The sequence below is a fragment of the Tachypleus tridentatus genome, chromosome 8, assembly GCF_004210375.1.
Source record: "Tachypleus tridentatus isolate NWPU-2018 chromosome 8, ASM421037v1, whole genome shotgun sequence".
Classification (NCBI taxonomy): domain Eukaryota; kingdom Metazoa; phylum Arthropoda; class Merostomata; order Xiphosura; family Limulidae; genus Tachypleus; species Tachypleus tridentatus.
Genome location: NC_134832.1, coordinates 124,941,124 through 124,965,908, shown reverse-complemented (window position 1 = coordinate 124,965,908; position 24,785 = coordinate 124,941,124). Strand labels below are relative to the sequence as shown.

General features: G+C 33.9%; 1 protein-coding gene across 8 annotated transcripts; it reads left to right on the top strand.

Annotated features, from left to right (window-relative positions):
* The first annotated feature begins 458 nt into the window (after window positions 1-458).
* Window positions 459-24,552, top strand: LOC143223421 (dual serine/threonine and tyrosine protein kinase-like). Of its 8 annotated transcripts, none has more exons than XM_076451369.1 (7): window positions 461-559; window positions 13,398-13,597; window positions 14,070-14,238; window positions 14,761-14,952; window positions 15,940-16,258; window positions 20,417-20,563; window positions 23,253-24,552. In XM_076451369.1, the coding sequence occupies exons 1-3, from the start codon at window positions 490-492 to the stop codon at window positions 14,151-14,153; spliced, it is 354 nt and encodes a 117-aa protein (XP_076307484.1). In that variant the 5' UTR covers window positions 461-489; the 3' UTR covers window positions 14,154-14,238; window positions 14,761-14,952; window positions 15,940-16,258; window positions 20,417-20,563; window positions 23,253-24,552. The 8 variants fall into 8 exon arrangements, 5 of the variants coding, with proteins under 5 accessions (XP_076307484.1, XP_076307482.1, XP_076307483.1 ...); XM_076451367.1 differs by lacking the exon at window positions 23,253-24,552 and adding an exon at window positions 21,356-21,491; XM_076451368.1 differs by lacking the exon at window positions 23,253-24,552 and adding an exon at window positions 21,356-21,491 and having other exon boundaries at window positions 15,914-16,258.
* Window positions 24,553-24,785: the final 233 nt, after the last annotated feature.

Below are 24,785 nucleotides of genomic sequence, written 5' to 3'. Positions count from 1 at the left end.
TTTATCCCAGTCTCATACACAGTTTGAAGAACTTTAATTTATAATTTGTATTTGCAATAATTAACTTACAACTACCTCTACTACCAGCTTTGAGTTTGATTAGCATCCTACATAGAATTTTAGCTTTACACATTTCGTGGGTATGAGCATTAGTTCTAGAACTAATGCAATATATCAAAAATTACAGATTAAAATCATATTAATTACTCATCTTAGGATCTGGAGACAACTATTATGATATCAGTCAAGTCCTATTTCTCACCTTTTAACCTAATAATACTATTAATATTACAAAATATTCTGTTCTACTGACAATGATAAGAATATAAACATACGTATGCTTTTTTTATTTTCTTAATATGACGAGAACTTTCTTGCAGATTCGGCTGTACTCTTTGTTCGAAACTGTAGAGGTCACTTGATAACATATATAGATAGCTTACTCCGCAGGAAACTGACAATTTTTTATAGTTTTATTTTAGTGAAGTGATGTCTCCAAAGAGAAAACCAAACGAACCAGGAAAAAAAAAGGTTGATCAGAAGAATGAGATATATCAAAGTAAAACAATTTTAAATTTTATTGTTGTATACATAGGCATTGAAATTCTGAATTGTATAAATTGTAACCAGTACAATATTTGTACTTTAAAGTAATATACTGTACCTTGAATTTACGGTAGCGGCTAAGCCTAATTCCAGTCTGTGAGTGTTAATACAAAAATGAGTTAGTTAGCTACATAATAATTGTTCATGCTAATTATAAGTAGTATCTGCAATATTATTACAAATGTTATGTTCAATGTAAATAGATTTGGACAACATTTTAAAATGAAATTATTAGTATATAACTCATAAGTAGGAACAACATAAATTGTAAATTTACGATTTTTAAACTTTAAAGGCAATGGTGAAATAAGTGCATGTCCTATCACTTTGAATTGTGGCTCTATGGTAATCAGAAAAAAAGGCTTTTCCAGTTGTTGAGTGAGTCCTACAAATCATTATGGTTTTATTCTTACTGTCACTTGTCCATGTGAAGCAGCTAGTAAATCATCAAGAGTACTTAATAGGACAAGTACTTTTCCTTTTAACTTTAATGCTTTAGTGACTCTTTATGTGAAAGTTTTAAACTATGAAAAACTATTTTTTATAATATTAAATAGTTTTTCATTAAAACAAATTCAGATACAAGACCAGAAACAACATGGGTAGATAATTGTACTTTGCTGTCAATCTGGATATTTTGTTTATTGGCTGATGCCTTTACCAAAACCTCATTGGCAAAAAAACAGACAACTGTTACACAGTTTGTGTAATCTACAGCTGGCCATAAAACAGATATCAACATGCTACAACATTCAGTGATTAAGTGTGCTGATCCTCTATTGATAAAGTAACATTAATACAGGAAAAGAAGAAAGTGGCTTGTAAGTTCAAAGTGACAGTATAGATGCAATGGTTCAAACTTGGAGATCAAAATGGCACAAAAAGTAGGTGTGAAAGAGCTGCAAGGTAAATTAAAAGTATGAGGAAAGAGAAAAGGAAGGACTGATTCATCTATTCCACTGGAGAGTGATGAAGATGAAATGCCTAGCAGTACTTCTGAGGATCCCATGGAGTTTGTGACACTGAATGAATGATGCAGATAATCCAAGAATTGAAGTGGAAAAGCAAGACTTTGTTGTGGTATTTGAACATGGCACAGGAGCAATGCCAATTCAATTTGGTATTGAATCCACAACAACATTAAACTTTCCAAATCAGGAAGCTTGATGAAAAGATCAAGTTTCAGTGCTCTTGAATAGAGCAGTTGATTGCTTGCATTCTGTATGGCAGGATTAAGGATTCTTAGTACTACATTACTTCCAGGGGATCCAGATGATCTTATGAACATGACTAGAAATACAATTAAATCTGATGATACAAATCTTTTCTCATATGCCAATAATATGCAACAAATTTTGCCAGAGAAATTTATGCTTGCACTGATATGCTAGTCAATGATGTTTAAAGAAATGAAAGATAGATTGAAGAACAAACTTTTGAAATAGCTAGATGAGAACTATCCCACTGATGTGAAGGTCATGGCCTTTGTATCTACTCTGAAAACAAAAGGCAAAAATGAAAGCAAATAGTCAATAACACAACATACACATCTTCCAAGTTTACTACTGTGTACTATGGAAGTCAAAAACTTGCAATAGCATTACTAAATCTGCATATTTTTTTTCATAAAACTTTGTGGGAGATTTTTGCTCAACCTGAAAACTCTAAAAGTGAGTTTCAGCTCATTCTAGAAGGATGTTATTTATTAAGGCCAGCCATTCAGCATAAATCCTGGGTGTCTAGCTTGTGGAAGCAGTGTTAAAAATTTGCAAACAGTCTAAAAAAAGTTGATTTATTTATATCAACCAATTGTAATTTTAATGTCTTTGAACAGAAACTAAAATAAATGGGTGTCTATATTGATGGTGGCCCTATTTTTCTCTCACTTTGACTATCTGATTTAGATTTACATTGCTCAGCTTTAGGCCAGATCAAAAAATAACTTATTGTTGTAAGATTCATGATCAAATTTCAAAATTTCTTAATCAGAATGAAATACAATTGTATACCTATGAGAATTGATTACATCAGTTAGTTTCATGCAAAGTAATCAATTACTTTTATGAAAATAATCAACTTGTGTGTCCAATTATTACTATCTAAAGCTACTCGAGAGCTATCTGCGCTAGCTGTCCCAAATTTAGCAGTGAAAGACAAGAGGGAAGGTAGCTAGTCATCACCACCCACCGCCAACTCTTGGGCTACTTTTTTACCAACGAATAGTGGGATTGATCGTCACTTATAACGCCCCCACGGCTTAAAAGGCGAGCATGTTTGGTGCGATGGGGATGCGAACCCCCGACCCGCAGATTATGAGTCGCACGCCCTAACCCACCTGGTCATGCCGGGCCGCGTACGGTGTGTAACCATCGCAGATACTGTCAGTAATATGGAACTTCCTTGAAAAAAGCTAAAAAACACGCAAGTACAAATTGACTCGGAAGCTAAAAGAATAGAAAAAAAATTAAATTAATTGACAAGGAGTGTACGTAGTGCAAAGACGTGATAGAATAGAGAACTTAGATGACGCCACCTGTTTATTAAGTCTAGGACAAAACACAGCTTTCAAATGAATGGACTTAAAGATGTATATGGTGACACGTGTTGTTGTGCGTCTGCTCCTCTGGGAATTTTTCCGGAAACACTAGAAAAAAATGTTAATTGTACAGTAATTACCAAAAATGGGTAAAAAGTAATAATTGGCACCCAAATAAAAAGTTGAAATTATACAGTGATAACCAATACAAGTATCATGAGTTTAGAAATTCGTGCAATGTAACACGAGGACTGTTTATGACAAACATCCCTAATTTTTAAATGACAGATCATAGATGGAAGGCAACTAGTTAACAACATTTACAACCAAATGTTATGGTTTCTCTAATCGAATATTGGGAATTAATTGTCAAGCTTATAAAGAATCCTAAGCCCTAAAGTTCGCAACGCTATTTGTTTTTTTTTTGTATTATTATTTTGCGGTGACGGGTCACAAACATTGGATTTCCAAATACGTAATCCGATACATTAATCACTGGGCCATGCTTGACCAAACCAGCATATACATAAATAACAACATGTCTCATATATAAACTTTAGATTTCTCTGTCACCTGTTGCAATGACGACAAATCACGTAAACAAATTTACATGTCGTATGATAAATAACAGGAAAAATGAGTGGTTCAGTAATAAGTAACTAATGTTGAAATGGTGTAAACATTAGTTGCGGTTTGGGTGTCAATCGTTGTTATGTTTGGTGTCACCTACTTATTATCGTGAACTAATTTTGTCTCTCTACCGTAAATGTATCAAAAAACATTTTTATTGCATGTTTTCATAGTACAACTGGCGTGTTTTCAGGTGGTTTAGAATACAACAACTTGCACTCTGTTTCGAAAATGAGTGAAAGAAATAAAAGGAATGTTCTCCCGTTGACTAATCGTAGCAGAGGTACTTAATTGATTACAAGAAATGTAAAAAAGAGAGATGATATAATCACGTTGAAATTATCAAACAAATTTGTTGGTGAACTTATTTTGTTATCCTTTATTTTATTGCACCAAACGACTGTCCACTTTATCTAAATATAGCATCCAGAGTCCATTTATGTTGCGTTAGACAATTGTTATCTTTGCCTAACTAAATATATTTTATTCTATTGTGACTGCAAATTACAAACTGCGGCTGGTTATCATGGAAAAACAGTTCTTTGCGTTCAGGTTATAGATATATTGTACAAACTCTAGCAGTAGAAATGGAAAGTCTAATAGTCGTTGTTTCTATGTGCACCTTACATTTTGTTGAATAGTTTTTATATAACTTCCGAATGCTATAAATCAGCCGGTGTGAGGCTATAATAAAATGATAGAAATCAGTCGGTGTAAGGCGAAAATGAAATGTTACAAATCAATCGCTGTAAGGCTATATATAATGAAATGTTACAAATCAGTCGGTATAAAGCTATAATGAAATGATACAAATCAGTCAGTGTAAGGCTATAATGAATTGTTACAAATCAATCAGTGTAAAGCTATAATGAAATGATAGAAATCAGTCAGTGTAAAGCTATAATAAAATGATAGAAATCAGTCGGTGTGAGGCGAAAATGAAATGTTACCAATTAGTCGGTGTAAGGCTATAATGAAATGATACAAATCAGTCGGTGAAAGGCTATATATAATGAAATGTTACAAATCAGTCAGTGTAAGGCTATAATGAATTGCTACAAAATAATCGGTGTAAAGCTATAATGAATTGCTACAAAACAATCGGTGTAAAGCTATAATGAAATGTTATAAATCAGTCGGCGTGAGGCTATAATGAAATGTTATAAATCAATCGGTGTAATGCTATAATGAAATGATACAAATTAGTCGGTGTGAGGCTATAATAAAATGTTATAAATCAGTCGGTGTTTGAGGCTTATAATGAAGCGTTACATTGATCAAACGTTCTAAAGTTTTCAATTAAACGAACAGTCGCAACTTTATAGTAACCGACTTTCTAAATACATTTTTTTAATAGTTCCATATTACAAGACTACTTTAACAGCTCACATGTTCATCGCAGATAACTTGTGGTAATTCTCACAACATTCGTGTTACTAATGGCGTGTTTAAAAGTTTTACAGGGTATCATGGAAACATTTTTATTTCATTGGAAATTGTGTGAGCAGCTAATAATTTGCATAAATGTGTTTCTATTATTAATTTAACAACATTACGTATTGTTAATACTAGCTATAAAACAGCTCCGTATGCAACATAACATCGCGTTGTTAGTTAAGTTGCATTAGTTTTTGACAATTGCTTTAATAACCACTGTACTTACTGTTTTTGTAACTTCCCTTTTAATCTTCCCCCAGTGACTCAGTTACATGTCTACGGACTTACAGCGCTAGAATCAGAGTTTCGATACCCTTGGTGGGCAGAGCATATATAGCCCATTGTGTAACTTTGCCCTTGACTTCAAACAAACAGAAACCTCCTGTTTAATATCCCTGTATCCTTACCGAAATTTCTCGAAGCTTATAGAATATACTTCTCGACATTTATAGGACATTTCACATTATTTATTGCTCTGTGCTTCCCACGTGGGACTCGCGACTCGATCCTCTTCTATTGTGTGTCAGACAGTCCAAAAGACTTCTTGTTAATAAAAGAAATACGTAGTTTTGTTCTCGGAACTTGACCCCCTTGCATATCGGTCAGTTACTGTAAAAAAGTCTCAGGACTTGTAAAAAAAAACAAAAAAACTAGCATTTGAACAAAAACAATCAACCGACTTATGGGAGTATAGAGAAAACAACGAATTTTTTTTTTTTTTTTTACTATCAGTCAAATAAAGCGTTGCTTGGGGTCGTTGGCTCCGTGATGGTTTTCTTTAGGGGTAGACTTTGAGCCATGCTTAACCGTCTCATTAGGGTCACTTGGAAAGCTTTGTACTTACGTTAATTCATGTATAGTGTCAGAACACTGAACAATGTATCAATACTTGTGTAATATATCAACAAGAAAACAATGTATTATTCGCCGATCAACAACTAAAAATAATATATCGGTGTTGTTTCCAACTCTGACCGTTTCTGATATATGAAACAAACACGTAAAGGGACTAAGAACATTTTCGTTATTGCAGACGTTTTATAACGAGCATCTTAAAAAACAACACATAAAAACCGTCCTTGTATGTGGCTGTACAGAGAGTTATTTATTTTTGTATGTCTAGCTTTTCACAGTTCGTATCTTAGTTGTATGATGTATTTTAATCAACAGGTTATTACTGTTTGTCGTTATCACATCATATCCTGGCTGTATGATGAATTTTATTCAACAGCTATCAATTTTTTCTGTTTATCACTTTATATTCTAGCTATATGATGTGTTTTAATAAATAGGATATCACTGTTTGTCTGTTTATCACTTCAAATCCTGACTGTATGATTATTTTATTCAACAGTTATCAGTTTTTGTTTATCACTTCATATCCTAGCTGTATGATGCATTTTAATCAATAGAATATCACTGTTTGTTTGTTTATCATTTCATATTCTGCACATGATGCATTTTAATCAACGGATTGTCTGTTTATCGCTGCATATCCTGGCTGTATGTATTTTAACAATGTAACACTTGTTGCGCTGTAATTATCTAATATCTGCAAAGTGTACCTTTCAACTTGTGCAACTTTACCAATTAAATATTATCAAAGTTTTATGTTGTAACATGGATTTAACAGTTGCCTAAAACTGTTAACATGTAACAGGCGCTGTGGATGCTTGTTTTTCCTTAGAACCGCACCCACCCCCTCGAATAAAATGCTTGCGTGACGTCCTCGTGGATGAACTTTCATCCTTGTGGTTCTGGAGTGAAGAAATAATTAGAAGTGCGCTTTAGGACTAATGTAATCGCACGGCCACTTGCTGTGAGCCGGTAACGCTCGGCCTCTGACGTGCATAGTGGTAACAACAAACCCTACTCCGTGATTGTCTGAATATTACGAAAGCTCCACGTATTCCACCGATATTGGTGCCTGCGTGACATGAAGTTATTGATTAAAGTGTTTTTGTTAGCCGCAAAACAGTGGCCAGAACGCCTATGTTTTTTATTTATTTTTTAGTTGTTGCTGTTTTCAGCCGCAGCATAGCGGTTCATAGAATGGCCCCAAGTTTTCAAAGTACAGACTTTTAGCTCATAGCTCCATCTATTAATCGTTTTGAGATCTAATTACAGCCGTGGGTATTGATGGTTCCCTTTTCATTTTTTTTTTTTTTTTTCAAGTACAGACCTTTAGTTCACTTGAACCGATTTGAGATCTAGTTGTAGTTTTGGACTCAGGAGGTCATCCCTTTCGGTTAGTGTATTTGGCCACGTCCAAGGACTCGTAGATCAACTTATTCTAACATGCTTCAAATAATTTAAATTTCAGGGTTGGCTGGTAGAGATCCTGATGAGTAACATATTTGAATCGAGCATGCGCGCGCCTCACGCCTGGTATTGCTGGGACACAAAAATATGTGTGTGTGTATACATATATAGAGAGAGAGAAAGAGGAAGAGAGAAAACCTCTAACCCTGCTGAAAAGAATTTCAAGTGCTGTGACTATTGAAATTGCCTCTTTTTTTATTATTATTATTATTTCCGCTGTTGGGGATACGAAATGGCCAGTATTTCTAATGAGAATATTATTCATGCTTCGTAACTATGGAAACTGATTCAGTAGTTTGAAATGTTATGCATTTTTTTAAAAACATAACTTTTTGAACAATGACCCCTAAGTCATATAAAATGTATATATATATATATGTATGCACACACACATATATATGCAAGTCTTTTTATTATTATGTTTCTGATAAAGGCCTTTATGCTTTGGCATGTGAATGGTCAAACTCCGGATCTTACAGGCTCATCTAAAAAGTTACTTTTTTTCCAAGCCTCTTGTATTGTATTACTTTAAACCAGACACGTGCATGTATGTACAAAGGTGGAGAACCTTTTATAAATTATCTAACCTATATAAAAGCCAGTGTGTTACGTCACGCTTTAATTCTCGAAATGGGAGAGTCGTAAATTCCAAAATGCATTTATCCTGATAGAGTAGTTCGATTACCGTCTGCATGTTACGATTTTTAGTGACGAGGGATGAAGGGGGGCCGTGAGTTTGATGAGAAACATTATAAGTGTAATGAGTGTTGGTACACTAAGACTAAAGTAAAGACGTAGTGTGCAGTCACCTAGCCTGAGGACAAGCACATAAAATTTATCATGGAAGTGAAAATACTGGTTCAATTTTATCAAACTTAAATCGTTTCTATATTAAGATATTTTCTGTTATATCACCAACGTTTTTAATTAAGCAAACAAACCTCTTTAATCAACGAAGACTCTAAATCAAGAAATCAACAAATATTTTTCCAGTTGTTATTTATACACTTAATATTTTTAGTCTATAAACTAAAAGTATAAACTAGTTATACTTTAGTCGCTAAGTAATATGACATAAAAAGCCGTGTTGGGTCGTAGTATCATCAAAACATACCGGCTTTTCTATATATTAAAAGCTGTTAATATCATTTATTTTTACCGATAATTATTCAGTGAATACGCCACAAATTCATTTCCTCGGTGATATTAATTTTGATTAGCTTAGAAAGGACTTTAGCGATATTTGACTGTTAGGTTAGGGTATTCCATCGGGTGGGTGATGGTAGTTCTTGCCCCTTCAAAAATGACGGGCTATACACTCATAGGGTGTATTAAAACTTAACTAGAGAAAATTTGTTAATTTTAAAACGAAGTTTCTATATATACATTTATGAATCGACTGTACTAGGATTCTAACTGGCAAGAATAGTGGAGCATCTACAGACAACATACTAAAAATTAACAAAACGTATATTAGACCAGTAATAGACTATGCAGCTCCAGCATGAAACAAAAGTGACAAAATAATTAAAACCAAACTGCAAACAATCCAAACCACACTCCTCACAACAGCATACAGAGTTCCAAGAACATCATCTCAATTCATACACAAATATTCAAACATACCAACCATACCAGATAGACTCCTACATAATACAATAACGTACTTTGATAAAAATTAGATGAAAAACGAATTACTGTGTGAACCAGACAGATACCTCATACATGATGAAGTTAGTCCTAAACACCTCTCCCCGGTCAATATATATTTTAAACATAAAAAATAATAATAACTAAGTAAATAAATAAAAATAATAATAAATATATAATAAAAAATGTGTATACACACACACACACACACACACATACATAATGATAAAAAAAGTGCCACCAATAAACTTGACATCTTACTGATAGAGCAAAACAATACTCATACGAGGGCTGTTCAAAAAATACGCGGACTGTTTGAATTGCGCGGCTCCAGTTGGTTCCAGGGGAATCCGCTTGGTGTCGCTAGGTTCGCACAGATCAGCTGATTACGACGCCATTTCCCGATTGCAGATATTTTCATTTGTGAATTAGCTATGCGGTTTTAAGTGAAGTGCGATTTTTTCGTTTGGCGGATTTCAGAATGAATGACCTGAAGGAGCAACGACTTACTGTGAAATTTTGTGTTAAACTTGGAAACTCTACGACTGAAACTTTTGCAATGCTTAACACGGCTTACGGTGATGTTGCTATGAAGCGTACGGCATGTTTCAAGTGGCATGAACGTTTTAAGGATGGTCGACAGTCCACTGAAGATCACGAGCGTCCTGGACGTCCTTCCACGTCAACTGACGACCCACACGTCGACAAAATCAACACCCTGGTGCGGGCAAATCGACGTCTGACTGTCAGGGAGCTTGCTGAGGAGTGTGGGATATCAGTTGGATCTTGTTACGAGATTTTGACCGAAAAATTGAAGATGCACCGCGTTGCTGCGAAATTCAGCCCTCAGAACTCGTGAGTTTTTGGCCAAACACTCGATCACTGTTCTTCCCCACCCCCCTACTCACCTGACCTTGCTCCTTGCGATTTTTTCTTGTTCCCCAAGCACAAAAGACCCTTGAAAGGAAGAAGATTTGAAACGATTCCCGAGATTAAGGCAAATGCGACGAAGGAGCTGGATGACATTACAAAAGAAGCGTACCAGGACTGTTTCAACAAGTGAGAACACCGTTGGGATAAGTGTGTGCGTTGGGGAGGAGAGTACTTTGAAGGGGTCCCAGACCTGTAACTTCTAAATAAAGTACATTTTGTTTTATGACGTCAGTCCGCGTATTTTTTGAACATACCTCGTACATGTGTAACAATACATGGACATTGCCCTGAAAGGGTCGGAGTAATATTCAGTTTACTCTGACCCAAAAATGCAGTAACTACCACTATCGAATACTGCACGACCACATAAATACGGAAAGGAGGAAGAGGTCAAAGAGAACCTGACCCTTTAAGTCTAAGATATCATACCTAAACACCGAGAGAGAGAGATTTATGAATCGCATGTTAAAGCTGAATGTTTATGCGTTATACGTTTTACTAACAAATCGATATTGGCATAATATTCTTATTTCAATAAGTGCTGTATATATGCGGTTTTCATGTTAATACATGAACCACATTATCTGTGGTTACATTACTGACTATGCGTCTGTAGCTGTTCTAATCGGTTTTGGCCTTGTCCTGAACATGCCTGCGTATCCTACTGTGTAAAAGCGCATTCATGCACGTACGCTTCCAACGGATTGTAATAAAAGGCAGTTGTAAGTACACGAGTAAACAGTTTTGTACAAAAAAAAAACATATTAGAAGCTTAATAAAGTATTTAAAAACGTTTAATGTGAATTTGTTAGACTGTTTATTTGTTGAAATTATTAAGTTTGGTAGAGCTTAGCCCTACCTAAACTTAAGCCGAAAGCCTACACAAGTTATAAAGTTAATTTGTTGATTATAAGCCGTTCTCAATAAAGGCTTATGCTAGGCCTAAAATAGATTTTGGCGCCTGCAGTTCTTTTAGGTTATTTTTTAAATCTTGTATTTTAATAAGTGCTGTTACAATGAAGAAACTAATTTGACTACAGATATATCTACGGTAACGTATCTGGCATGTGTCATTACATGAATCATTTTACACATGGTGACTTTACTGGCATGTTCGGTATCTGATTTAGATATAATAAGTACTGGATATTACAATCTTTATGTGTTTATAAAGCAATCATTGTTTACACTTTATACAGAAGTGTTATGCAACTTTAATCGTTATGCTGAAATTGATAACACTTCACATTTTAATGAGCTTCTGCCAAAAAAAACAAACAGAGGTCACTTCTACACCACTTAAGAATGTCACCTCCAAGACCAGAAATTCACCATACAGTTGTATTAGTAGACTTTCATGTGTGTTGGAAGAGATGGGGTTGCTGTGATTTCTGTTTCTTCAATACTTTTTTTTCATGAACACGGTTTTAAGGTGTTTGTGAAAGCTTTTCAATTTGAAGTTTCATTTGATGTCTACCTTTATCAGAATAGTTCTTTGAGTTGTGTTGTTGTTTCCTTGTAACCATAATCTTCATTTGGTGCATGAGTGCAGTGCTTTGGATTGTGTTGTTGTATGGCTTTAATGTTTATAGCTGTCCTAAAGTCTGTTTTCAATGATAAAATAATTTTCCTTTGAAATGTTGCATCTTTTATTTTTGCATTCTTTAACAACCTTGCTTGTATGTGTCACTACACTTCATATTACTGGAGGTAGCTGTACCTTCTAGTGTCACATATACTTTATATTACTAGGTATGGCTATAATTTAATCTGTTCCTAAACTTTATATTATTGGGTATGACTATACTGGCATGTGTCATTACATTTAATCCTACTTGATGTAACTGTAGTTCCATGTTTCACTACATTTCACATTTCTAGGTGTAACTGTACTTATATGTATCGCTACACTTCACATAACTAGGTGTAACTGTACTTGAATGTGTCATTACACTTTAGGTATAATTTTACTTGCATGCGTCACTACACTTCACACAACTAGGTGTAAGTGTACTTTCATGCATTACTACGTCACGCTACTAGATGTAACTATTCTTACAGTAGTTACTACACTTTACACTACTAGGTGTAACTGTACTTGCATGTGTCACTACATTTTATTAATTTAAACATAGAAACTTTCTGTAGAAGTTTTAATACAGTGTAATTTTTTAAATCATGTCACATCAGTATTATCATCAATTCAGTAATGTTCCTGATATCACAACATTAAATTCTTTATTATTACTGTATTGTTTAATGTGAAGACTCAAAATATGTGCAAATCAATAAACATAGCTCTTAGAACTGATTGAACCAGATCACTATATAACATAGCTGTTAGAACTGATTGGACCAGATCACTGTATAACATAGCTGTTAGAACTGATTGGACCAGATCACTGTATAACATAGCTGTTAGAACTGATTGGCCAGATCGCTATATAACATAGCTGTTAGAACTGATTGGACCAGATCACTGTATAACATAGCTGTTAAAACTGATTGGACCAGATCACTGTATAACATAGCTGTTAGAACTGATTGGACCAGATCACTGTATAACATAGCTGTTAGAACTGATTGGACCAGATCACTGTATAACATAGCTGTTAGAACTGATTGGACCAGATCACTGTATAACATAGCTGTTAGAACTGATTGACCAGATCACTGTATAACATAGCTGTTAGAACTGATTGGACCAGATCACTGTATAACATAGCTGTTAGAACTGATTGGACCAGATCACTGTATAACATAGCTGTTAGAACTGATTGGACCAGATCACTGTATAACATAGCTGTTAGAACTGATTGGACCAGATCACTGTATAACATAGCTGTTAGAACTGATTGGACCAGATCACTGTATAACATAGCTGTTAGAACTGATTGGACCAGATCACTGTATAACATAGCTGTTAGAACTGATTGGACCAGATCACTATATAACATAGCTGTTAGAACTGATTGGACCAGATCACTACATAACATAGCTGTTAGAACTGATTGGACCAGATCACTGTATAACATAACTGTTAGAACTGATTGGACCAGATCACTGTATAACATAGCTGTTAGAACTGATTGGACCAGATCACTATATAACATAGCTGTTAGAACTGAAACGAATGATGGCATCTTTTACTTGTGTTCCAAAATCATGTTTACTCATTCTTTACGTTGTCGACATACAAATTCAGTAGTCTTTAAATAAACTAATAAGAACCAGCATATAACATTGTTTCATTCACTCTTATAGACTGTGCTTGTTTCTTTAGGTCAGTTACTTAGAGTCAAACTTTCAACTCGGGAAGAAGAGTTTGTTTGGAAGATTACTAAACAACCTTTGGGTTTGATTATTCTTGGACAGAATTGTTGGGCTAAAGCATCTGTGGTGAATGAATTGTTTGGACAGCCCCTTCTACCAATGCTGTTTCCTGCACAAGACTATGAGGAGAAATCTCTTAGCTGGAGAATGGTATATATAGTTAGATATACAGATTCTTTTCTGGGTCAGTAGTTTGTTATGTCCACTCGTAAACTGTAGCCTATAGATATAAATATATTCTCTTCTGGGTCAGTTGTTCAGTATGTCCACTTGTAAACTAACCTTTTGATATATATGTACAGATTCTCTTCTGGGTAGTAGTTCAGTGTGTCCACTTGTAATCTGTAACTTGTAGATATATATACAGATTCTCTTCTGGGTCAGTAGTTCAGTATGTCCACTTTAACTATAACCTTTAGACATACATACAGATTCTCTTCTGAGTCAGTAGTTCATTATTTGAGTGGGCATGAATTTGATTTTAAAAGTGCTTTACTAACAAATAGCTAGAGTTTAACCATTTAGTTCAGTTGGTAGTGTGGTTACCTGGGTTTAAGTCTGGTAGTTGTAAGTTGTTGTACCAGTTGTAATCAGTTTCTTGATGTTATTCTGATTTCTTTAGGTCTGCTTTTCCTATGGTAGCCAGACACAGATTACTCTGGCTTTAGCCAACAGCTATGAACTTGTAGATCAATTAGTTGACTAACCTTTGAATACTGTTCCTACAGCCAACCTTGAAATGCAGGTGAAAAAACATTAAGTCAGTATAAGTAGGAAGTTAATTATATCATGTGAGTAAACTTTCTTCATGTAATATTAACAGTGTTGGTATATTTTACCATAATATTTGAATTATAAAGTGCACTTTATACATGCAGTACCTTCTACAAGCCAATATTACCAAGAAATAAAAGAACAAATTTTTCGTTAAATCATGTCCATAGCATAGCTTTGTAAAGTTATTTGTCGGCTTACATGAAAATGTTTCACACACATTCCATGTGTTTTTTTCATAGCAGTTATTTCTTTCTAAAAAATGTTATGTTGTAATTGGAAAATTACAGTATAATAAAACTGAAAACTGCTGTTATTTATTTTACTGCTGTTCCTAAAAGTTGTTTTTTAACAGTTTATAAAATAATATAGATAAATCAACCAAGAGAACAGAAAACGTTTTAAAAACAAGTGGGAGAAGGAAGCCTGATAGAATAATATATATGTGTTTGTTTATATGTTGTTTTGTTCTTCAACTATCTGTCTTTTTACTTGTGTTTGTATATTGAAGTATTAATGTTCAGATTTCTTTGTTACAGAATGAAGATCCTGACATAAATACAGTTGTGTTACAAATCCATCTTTGACATGCTCTTTTATGAGATGATGTTCACGTGGTAGTGTCTCTATCCAGTCATAACACCCAGTTTTGCGAAGTGTATGAAATATGTTGCAAAGGACTGACTCCAGTCATAATTTACTGTTTTAAGGAAGACATGTTAGCAGAAAAAGTACAGTTTATTTTTAATTTCACTTTTTGTTTTTGTATAATATATTTTAATGGTACAGTGTTTCACAAAATTCATTGTGTAATGGCCTAAAGTCTGAGATGCTAACTAGTTTTCTCTGCACCTTTAAAAATTAATTAACAAAACAATAGCAGTTAATATGTCTAAAATTTATGATTGAAAATGGGATATTTGTTATTAATTGAGCAATAACACTATGTAACACAAATTTTGTTTCTGGATAGTGTGTTATTTCTTAATTCCTTATGTTGTAAAAGTACAGAAAATGGCCATTATTCCATTCAAACTTTGCTTTTATGACCTGGATAATAAAAACAGGCAAATTTGCACATTTTCATATACATAAGGTCTGAATAAAACAATATATAAATCAAGATTTACATGTATTTGTACTAAAGTTATACAAAAATGTTTAGAAGTAAGTAGTTTTATGAGATTTATGACTATAATGTAAATCACTTTCAGTATCAGTCCCCAAATATAGTTTCCCATCACATTTTTCATTATACCCTCCCAGGTCACAAAAGCAAAGTTTGAAGAGGAAAATAGGCCTTTTCCATTTACTTTAGGCATAAGCAATTGGCAAATAACACTTTCTGTCCAGGAACAAGAGAAAGTAAAAGTTTTGTTACATTATGTAATCAGAAGCAATGCTTTTTTGCTAGTTTGAAGAATGGTTATTTGTTCTATTAGTGTTTATCATTTAATAATATAATTATTTTTTACTCTACTAACTTCTAAAACAGTGATTTTCGTAAATTATTTATGTTTGATGTGTTAAAGTGGTAAATATGTTATCATTAAATCAAATTAAATACATTGACCAAAATTTTGATTTCTTTTTAGTTGAGAAAGAGTGTGTATCTTTCCCCATTTTTCTTTTATTCCATTAAGTTGAACAACTTGCTGTTTAGTTCTATTCACCTTGTATTTTGGAATTTAGATTATGAAGGAATCACTCATTTCTAGGAACTGGATGATCTGATTACCCTAAAAAGATTGCACCAACACATCCAGTATTTTTTGTTTGCTCTCAACCTTTGCCAACATGCGAATTAAATGAATCTGAACAACATGCCAGAAGTGCTTTGTTATGTACTCATTCACAGTTTCACAAGGAATCTCGGCTTGCTTCTCCAAAGAAAGGAAGTTCAGTATATCAGCAGCTCTGTGGATTAGGTTACCTTTCTTCTGTGCTCATGCAATCAAAACGGAAACATCAAAAATGGTTTAATGAACCGTATGAAGTGGAAAGCAAACTAGTAGTCAATTTTGAAACTTTTCCAAGGTAAGTTCACAATTTTCCATCACACCTTGAATGTTTCCAGGATAGATACAAGATAAGAAAAGGAAAATTATAGAACCATTTTTATTATACAGGGTGATTAAACATTATCTTTCCTATTTTAAACTTCTCGAGGTGGATTCCTATTATGTGATGATGGGAACTCCCAGGGAAGGTTCTGTATTATATTTAGTTATTTTCTCTAGGATCTAAACATCAACTCATATGTTTGCTATGTTTAGCAAGCCATGAAGGGGAGGAGAGAGATTATATTAGTTGAGGGGTGTCTGGGATGCTGCAAAACACCTTTTTGGCCTTAAATTCCTGTAGATAGATGGCCCTTCAGGGTCAATTGGCTGCCCTCTTGAGCTAGGGTCAACTGAGTACCAGTGTTGAACATTCTCAATGGGTGTTATGGGCATTGTGTCTGATGCTGATGTTTGGGTATAGTGCTCACAAAGCCTTGGCATTGCTGTAGTAGCCTTGTTTGGTATTCTAGTCTGTCCCCTCACAGGACTTCACGATGGATGGGTTCAGTGGGCATTGAATCTCCCAAATTTTCAAAAAAATAAAGTAGAAAAAAATAACAGCTAATTGGAAAATGCCAAAGTCTTGAAGACTGACCAACAATCTTCAACCAATTCTGAGCATGCACCTCATTTTTTTATATTGCATTCCTTATTCCTTTTCAGACAAAACTTTAGGGCAGATGCCTCCCTTTTTCGTTCAGAAGAGATTAGAGAGGCCTGTCAGCTTTTCAAAGTCAATTAAGAAGCTATGGTCTTAGGATATCTTTGTGGAAACATCTGCACCATAACACAGGAAACTCCTACTGAAATCAAAGGCCATTGGGGATATACCTGTTGAGATTATTCCCTATACTACTTAGAAATTCTCATAAGGAGTCATTGTTGAGAGGGATTTGAAGAACATCCCCGAGTCAGATATTCTGTTTGGTTTCTCCAGCCAAGTAGTTTCTGAAATGCAACCTATCTTCACTCATAAAACAAAAAAATGAATTATGCTACTTATAAATCCTCCTATTTTGACTTTTACACTGCCATATCCACCTGCCAATGATATATATGTTTCCAGTGTCAACAGTTTAGTCATTCAAAGTCATCTTGTTATGGATCTGTGACTTGTGCTCATTGTGGTTGCAAAGACCATGACCACCTGCAAATGTGAACTGGATCCTTACTGTGTTAATTGTGGTGGTCCCATCCCTCTCACTATTGTTCTTTCCCTAAATGGATGTAGAAGAAAGAGCATTTGGAAACTGTTAGCATTTCTTACCTTGAGGTTCAGAAGTTATTGTTTCTTACTCAGTCTCGGACATATGTTGCTGCTACAGTGGGAGTACAGATGGACCTTTCTGTGCCTCCTTCAGTGTTTTTCTTACACCATTTAAAGAATTTTTGCATTCTGTGGATATAAGAACATGAGATTTACTGAGAGGCAGTTTCATACTACCCTCAATCATTTATTAAAGTGAACCACAGAAAATGATTTTAACTTTCTTTCTCCAAAACTATTTGCATGCACTTTTGTTACTGTTGGGGTATAACTCCAATCCTGAGCTTCATTTTGGGGGTAATGTTCTTCTCATGGTTCCTGTGACAAAGTTCTTGGGGGTTACCTTTATTTCTCACTTAAAGCAGTTATGTGTCAAGTGTATGAAGGCACTGAACATCTACTGTGTCCTCTCTTTCACCTCTTGGGGAGCAGATAGATATTTCGTGCTCAAGATCTATCATGCCCTCATTTAATCCAAACTGGACTATGGAATCTCTGTTTAGGGTTCTGCCAGTACGTTAACCTTGAACACATTGGACCTCATTCACCATCTGGGGGGCTTCAGCTCTCCACAAGGGGGGGGGAGGCTTTTTGCACTCCTCCAGTCAGAGTTTGTACATATAGTCCTATGAACCCCTCTTCTTCACCTCCACTGTTTGCATCTTTGTTTGCATTGTTCTTGTAAACTTTGATCCTTTCCACAGCATCCCACCTGGGGTTGTGTCTTCCTTTCTCAGTAGGTTATGGTTTTTTGGAATAGACAGTCTGCCATTCTTTCTTTTGGCCTTCGTATCCAGGTGCAGTTGGCTGAATTGTGTCTGTTCTTTTATGACGTTGTTGTCTCCACTGATCAGCCCATCCCACTAGGGCTTATTACCATCCCCACCTGTAACCTTTCTTTGAGTTACCTGAGAAAGTCAAATACTCCTGAATGGAAGTATTGTCTTCTACTTGCCAAACATCTTTCGACCCATTCTTTTGTTTCCATTTGTATGGATGGTTCAAAATCAGATGACTCTTGGGGGCTATGCTGTGGTTTGTTGTGGTTCAGTGGTTGCTCATAGGATCCCCTCTACAGTTTCTGTGTTCACTGCCAATTTGTATGTCATTTATCTTGTTTTGGATCATGCAGAATTTATGCAGTACTTTGATTGTACAATTTACACTGACTTTCTTAGTTTGCTACTGGCTCTGTAATCACTTCACATTTATTCTTACCCTGTTCTTGTCAATGTTCAAAAATGACTGGCCAATTTTTCGTTATCTTCTGTTTCCATCCAGTTTTCTCAATACCTGGGCATGTTGTTATTTCTAGTACTGGACTCACCAATACTGCAGCTCATACTGTCTGCTGTAGTGCTGTCCAGCTATGCCTATCCCATATTTAAAGGCTCAGCTTTATGCCATTTGGCAGTCAATCTGTAGTGAACAACATCACAACACGCTTTTCCAGATCAAACCTCCTGTTGCTCTTTAGCCATCTTGTTTCTAGTAACTAATATTACTCTGTGAAATTGCATCTGTGCAAGAAAAGCCTCAATGCATTGTTTGGTTTGCAAAGGCCCAATGACTGTGGTGCAGTGTTAACTACAGGTGTCATTACATGAAAGAAGTATAGGGGGTATGTTAAGGACATGTTAAGAAAAGCCTAAATGCATTGTTTGGTTTGCAAAGGCCAAGCCAATGACTGTGGTGCAGTGTAATTACAGGTGTCATTACGTGAAAGAAGTATAGGGGGTATGTTAAGGACATCATGTATACCTATAAATAAACATCAGATAGCTAAAGACTGGGATAACAGTTGCCATTGTTACTGTAACTGTGGACATGTTACAGTGAATATGGACCGAAATTAAATATTAGTTAGAAGTACTAACAAACGGTGAACATTTGGAAGCCTAGACACATAAGTAAAAACTGTTTGAATTGGACTACAATGTATTGAAAACAGCATGGTTGTATTTCCTTAGTTAGTTTTTTGAACTTCTAGAAAATAATGTTGCACCTCCCTATATTACAGATTCAGCTTTATCCTAGTGTTCAAGTAATAGAAAATAGTTAATCTTACATTATTATTTTAACTTAATATCCAGCTAATGAAGAATTATTATTGCATTATTTATTGACCAATTTTTAATGTCTAGATTGTAAAGAATGGGTATTATTAAAATAATAGGTAAATAAGTGATACTGTTTAAAGAAGTTTACAATAAAATTTAAATTGGCACTAAGTACAATTTCAAATTGATACATTATACTAGTTTCAACGTTTCGCATATCTTCTTCAGTCTAGTGTTTGACTGAAAATGGCAATTGATACGTAGAAACAACTTATATAAATGTGGTATTGTTCTGTTAGTGCGAATTTACACTTTATTGTAAATAATTTTCATTGTTCTTATGTTATATTTTTCTGTAGTTTGCTGACTTACAGTAAAACAGTTTCTTGGTTATTAGTAATACTTTTAAAAAGTTCAAGAATTAAACTTAAATAATTTTTATTTTGGTGTGTTTATTGTAACTAGTATTTATTTTAGGTTTTTATTTTGTATGTTACAAACCCATCAATATTTTATTATTGTAACTTGATACTCCTGAATGCATACTTTCTCTGTGTATTTTTTTAAGTGAAACACGGACTGAGTAATGTTATGTTTGTGCATTTCAGCATTCTGTTATTTACTCATCACATGTTACAATTATTACTTGCTAATTCATTTTTATACTTTTTCTGTACATGGAATATTCACTGGTCTTATAATGTTAAATATTGGGTTCCAATAAACATGGTGGCCCCAGCACAGATATCTTTGTGTTTAGCATCAAACAAAACATGAAATGTTTAAAGTTTAGTTTTTTCCCCAGGATTATGTCTGTCAGAGAAAAGAGAGTCACTATGAGAGATTCAAATTTGTAAAATGGAGATTCAAAACCGACTTCTCAACAAACTGAAAAGCTCAGTGGCTGCAAGGCTGATTGGATCTGTTGATTGTCTCAGAGACAGTTTTGTAGGTTTGTAATTGTCATGAATTTTCTCGTAAATAATATGGTACTCTCAGATCTGTGTACAGTACTAAAAGATATATTTAACTCATTAATGTGAAGTACCTTTTAACAAATAACTTCAATACTAACAGGTATATTTATTTACATAAAACACACTGTTTTTTCATGAATGAACATAAAACAATGATTGAAATGGACTGGTTTGAGGTGATTCATTGTTTTGAGTGTGGTTCAATGTTACATATATTTCTATTAGAACCTGAAAGCAATTTAAAGTGTCATTTTGATGTACCTTTTTCTGGGCCAACCTCTAGCTATGTTACAAATACTTTCTAAACCTTCTTTTGTGTGTCTTACTTTCTCTCTAAAGTAATAGCTATTTAATTTTTGTGTTAGTTTTTCTTTATTGTGGTCTTCATGTTTGAATACTAGTCCTACTAAAACTGTTTTAAGCTTCACACTACTGTGTCTAGGATGTTGTTTTATATAAACAATTTTTATACTTCATCATTCAAGGGTCGTTGCTTCTAATGTTTAAATATATATTGTTTTACATTCACGTGTCTAAGAAAAAGTAAAACAAACTTAATGTCACCAAAGATATTTAAATAAAGTTTTACTTCTACCAAACTGTGTCAATAATATATCTAGCAATATAAATGTTTTAGTTCATCAACTATTTTTATTATTTCAAATGTTATTTGTAATAAAGTTCAAATTTTATATATTTTTTCTCTAAAGTCAATTACTTATGAATGTGACTAAATAATTATACTGTGTTCAATGTTTTAAATTTAGATGCTTGCTAGAGGGTACATTTGAAAAATTCTTGGAGCCAGTAGAGGCACCTGCAGAAAATTCGTGTAGCAAGTAGAGGCACCTACAGAAAATTTGTGTAGCGAGTAGAGAGGCACCTGTAGAAAATTTGTGTAGCGAGTAGAGAGGCACCTGTAGAAAATTTGTGTAGAGAGGCACCTGTAGAAAATTTGTGTAGTGAGTAGAGAGGCACCTGTAGAAAATTTGTGTGAGTAGTAGAGAGGCACCTGTAGAAAATCTGTAGCAGTAGCACCTGTAGAAAATTTGTGTGTAGTGTAGAGAGGCACCTGTAGAAAATTTGTGTGTAGAGTAGAGAGGCACCTGCAGAAAATTTGTGTAGAGAGAGAGCACCTGTAGAAAATTTGTGTAGCGAGTAGAGAGGCACCTGTAGAAAATTTGTGTAGCGAGTAGAGAGGCACCTGTAGAAAATTTGTGTAGCGAGTAGAGAGGCACCTGTAGAAAATTTGTGTAGCGAGTAGAGAGGCACCTGTAGAAAATTTGTGTAGTGAGTAGAGAGGCACCTGTAGAAAATTTGTGTAGTGAGTAGAGAGGCACCTGTAGAAAATTTGTGTAGTGAGTAGAGAGGCACGTGTAGAAAATTCATGTAGCAAGTAGAAGCACACATGGGAAATTCTTGTAGCAAGTAGAGGCACATAGGTAAGTAAAGTGAATCACTGAGTAATGAATGAGCATATACTGAGAAATTAGTGAGTGACTTAGTTCAGTGTCAGAGAAATTACTGAGTAAGTCAGTTCATTTACTGAGAAATGATAACTGTTTTCAGTGCAAGCTATCATGTATGTTTAATTGATTACTTAGCAAGGAAATACTGGAAGTAAATTGGCACAACTTTTGTATCAGTTTATAAGTATCAGTAGCTTTAGGTAAATGTTAAGAAATAAGCAAATGAAGTTGTTATTGTTACTGGACCAGACCTGGAATTATTTGTACCAAATAATCCAATAGAATCCATTCAATGATTAACAGTTATGAGTTAGCTTTAGTTTTGAAACCATCAGTAATTCATGTATTTTGTCAAAGGTATATTTAACTCATTAATGTGAAGTACATTTTAACAGATTAGGTTTTCTTTTTTTTTTTGTGACCACACTGTAATAACTACTGATCTATTCGGTTTTTATTAATAATGTTAAGTATTTTCCCATAACTCTTATACATTTTTACCAAAATATCTGTAAAAACACATCCTTATTATAAATGTTTTTATAATTTCAAAATTTACTATCATTTTGTAAATTTGAAATTCACAGGAAGTTTTCAGTTTCATAGTTCTTAATATGTTATGAACATTTAGATCTAAATTAAAAGTACAAGTGTATAGAAAAACAGACAGACATTATTTCAGTTTTCTCCTTTTATTTAGTATTTTAAACTTTGGGAGTCCCATAAAAGATAAGTGAAAATGACACACACCTAGCTACCAGAAAAGGCTTGTTGATTGATTATCATGCTGTGGTTTTCCTATACGTGTTTGGTTTTTAACCACATTTCTTTTTAAGTTCCAGTATTTTTTGGTGATTGATAGCTAAACTCTAAACCTTATTGGAACTTTTGCTAGCTAATCACCATTAATTTTGAACTCTGTGAGGTTAACTTTAATGAATTATATCTTACAAGCAAAACTAAAAAAGTACTATTTTCTTACATGTTTATTATTGTTGTTAATGATATTTTGTAGAATTTAGTAGAATTCTATGTATTCAGTATTCATGACACAGTCAGCTTCTCTATTGTATCCGGGTGCCAAAAATGTTGTATATAAAATCATATTTGTATATTATAGCTAGTTCATTGTCGTAGTAATTTTCGTTTTTTCTCTGGTGTTTTTAACAGGCACATTAACCTATTTTGTTTGCAGGCAGCTGGTGTTCATGACAAAATATTTGAGCTTGCTCATTTACTGAACTAGTCCATGTTTGGCTCAGAACATCCACACATTGGGTGTTATTGGATCTTAAAATCCACTGAAATAGATTTTACTCAAAATGGAAGCAACACTGTAGTTTAACAAGATTTATATTTGCTACAGATTTGAGTTTGTATCACTTTCTTTCCTTCAGAAATTAAATGTTAGACTTTGTGAGATGATGCTAATTTTGATAAACAAGTTTATGAAATGTGTCATCACTAACTTTTGTTTCAGTTAAATCTGATATAGTGAGAATATTCCATTTTGAAAATCTGGTTTACACAAGTCAAATGAATTTTCAATGTATAATAAATATGAGGCATCTCATCCAACTATGAGTGAATTACTACCTTTGAAGGTTTTCACATATAAACTATTTTTTTACTATAGAATTAATTTTAATTGGTTTTAACTAAATGACATAAAATAATTGTGTGTGAATATGATGTTTGAATTGCTTAAAACTGTTCAGAACAAGTTAATATTGTAAAGCATTTCTATGCAATATTTGTAAAGATAACTTCTGTTTCCACCGTGGATGCACCAAGAAATTGGGAAGAGCGTATGTGTGGATGTACAATAAATTGGGAAGAGCGTATCTCTGGATGTACAATAAATTGGAAAGGGTATATCTGGATGTACAATAAATTGGGAAGAGTGTATCTCTGGATGTACAATAAATTGGGAAGAGTGTATCTCTGGATGTACAATAAATTGGGAAGAGTGTATCTCTGGATGTACAATAAATTGGGAAGGGTGTATCTCTGGATGTACAATAAATTAGGAAGAGTGTATCTGGAGGTACAGTGCATTGGGAAGGATATAGAAGCTTTATGTTTGGTTACTGCATAATTTAAGTTTACTAGATCAAACTTGAAAAATAAGTGGAGTAATTCTATTTTCTTTCTGTTTTACATTATTCTTGGTGTTAATCACAAACTATTTCAAAGAATGTGTTTGAGGGATGTATCTTTTTTACTTTTCTACCTCTGTTGTTATAATTAAGTAAATAAGTTGTTATGATACTAAAGTCATTGTATGGAAGTTTTAAACTTTTAGTGTTGATCTCTACACATTTGTTTTATAAAATATAGTTGAGTTGATTTGAGACTAACTTGTGAAGTTTGTTCCATAATGTTTTATATTAGCTCAAACACATAACACTTTATTAGTATCGATTATGACACTGAAGTCTCCTAGTGCATGTATTTTTTCTACTATGATAAAATAAAATCTAATGAAATTTCCATTAAATATAAGAAATTTGTCATTTTTCTGTTTCATTTCATACCAAACGTGTTATAAACAATTTCTGTTATAACTTAAAATTTATCCTAGACAGAGTTCCTAACCTTAATGTAATAATCATACAAAGGCAAGCAAACAATTTATAAACATAGGCAAGAGTGTTTATTGATAATTGAACATACTACATATTTCAAAAAACATTTGTCTGACTTTGGTAGTATCGGGTTGATTTTA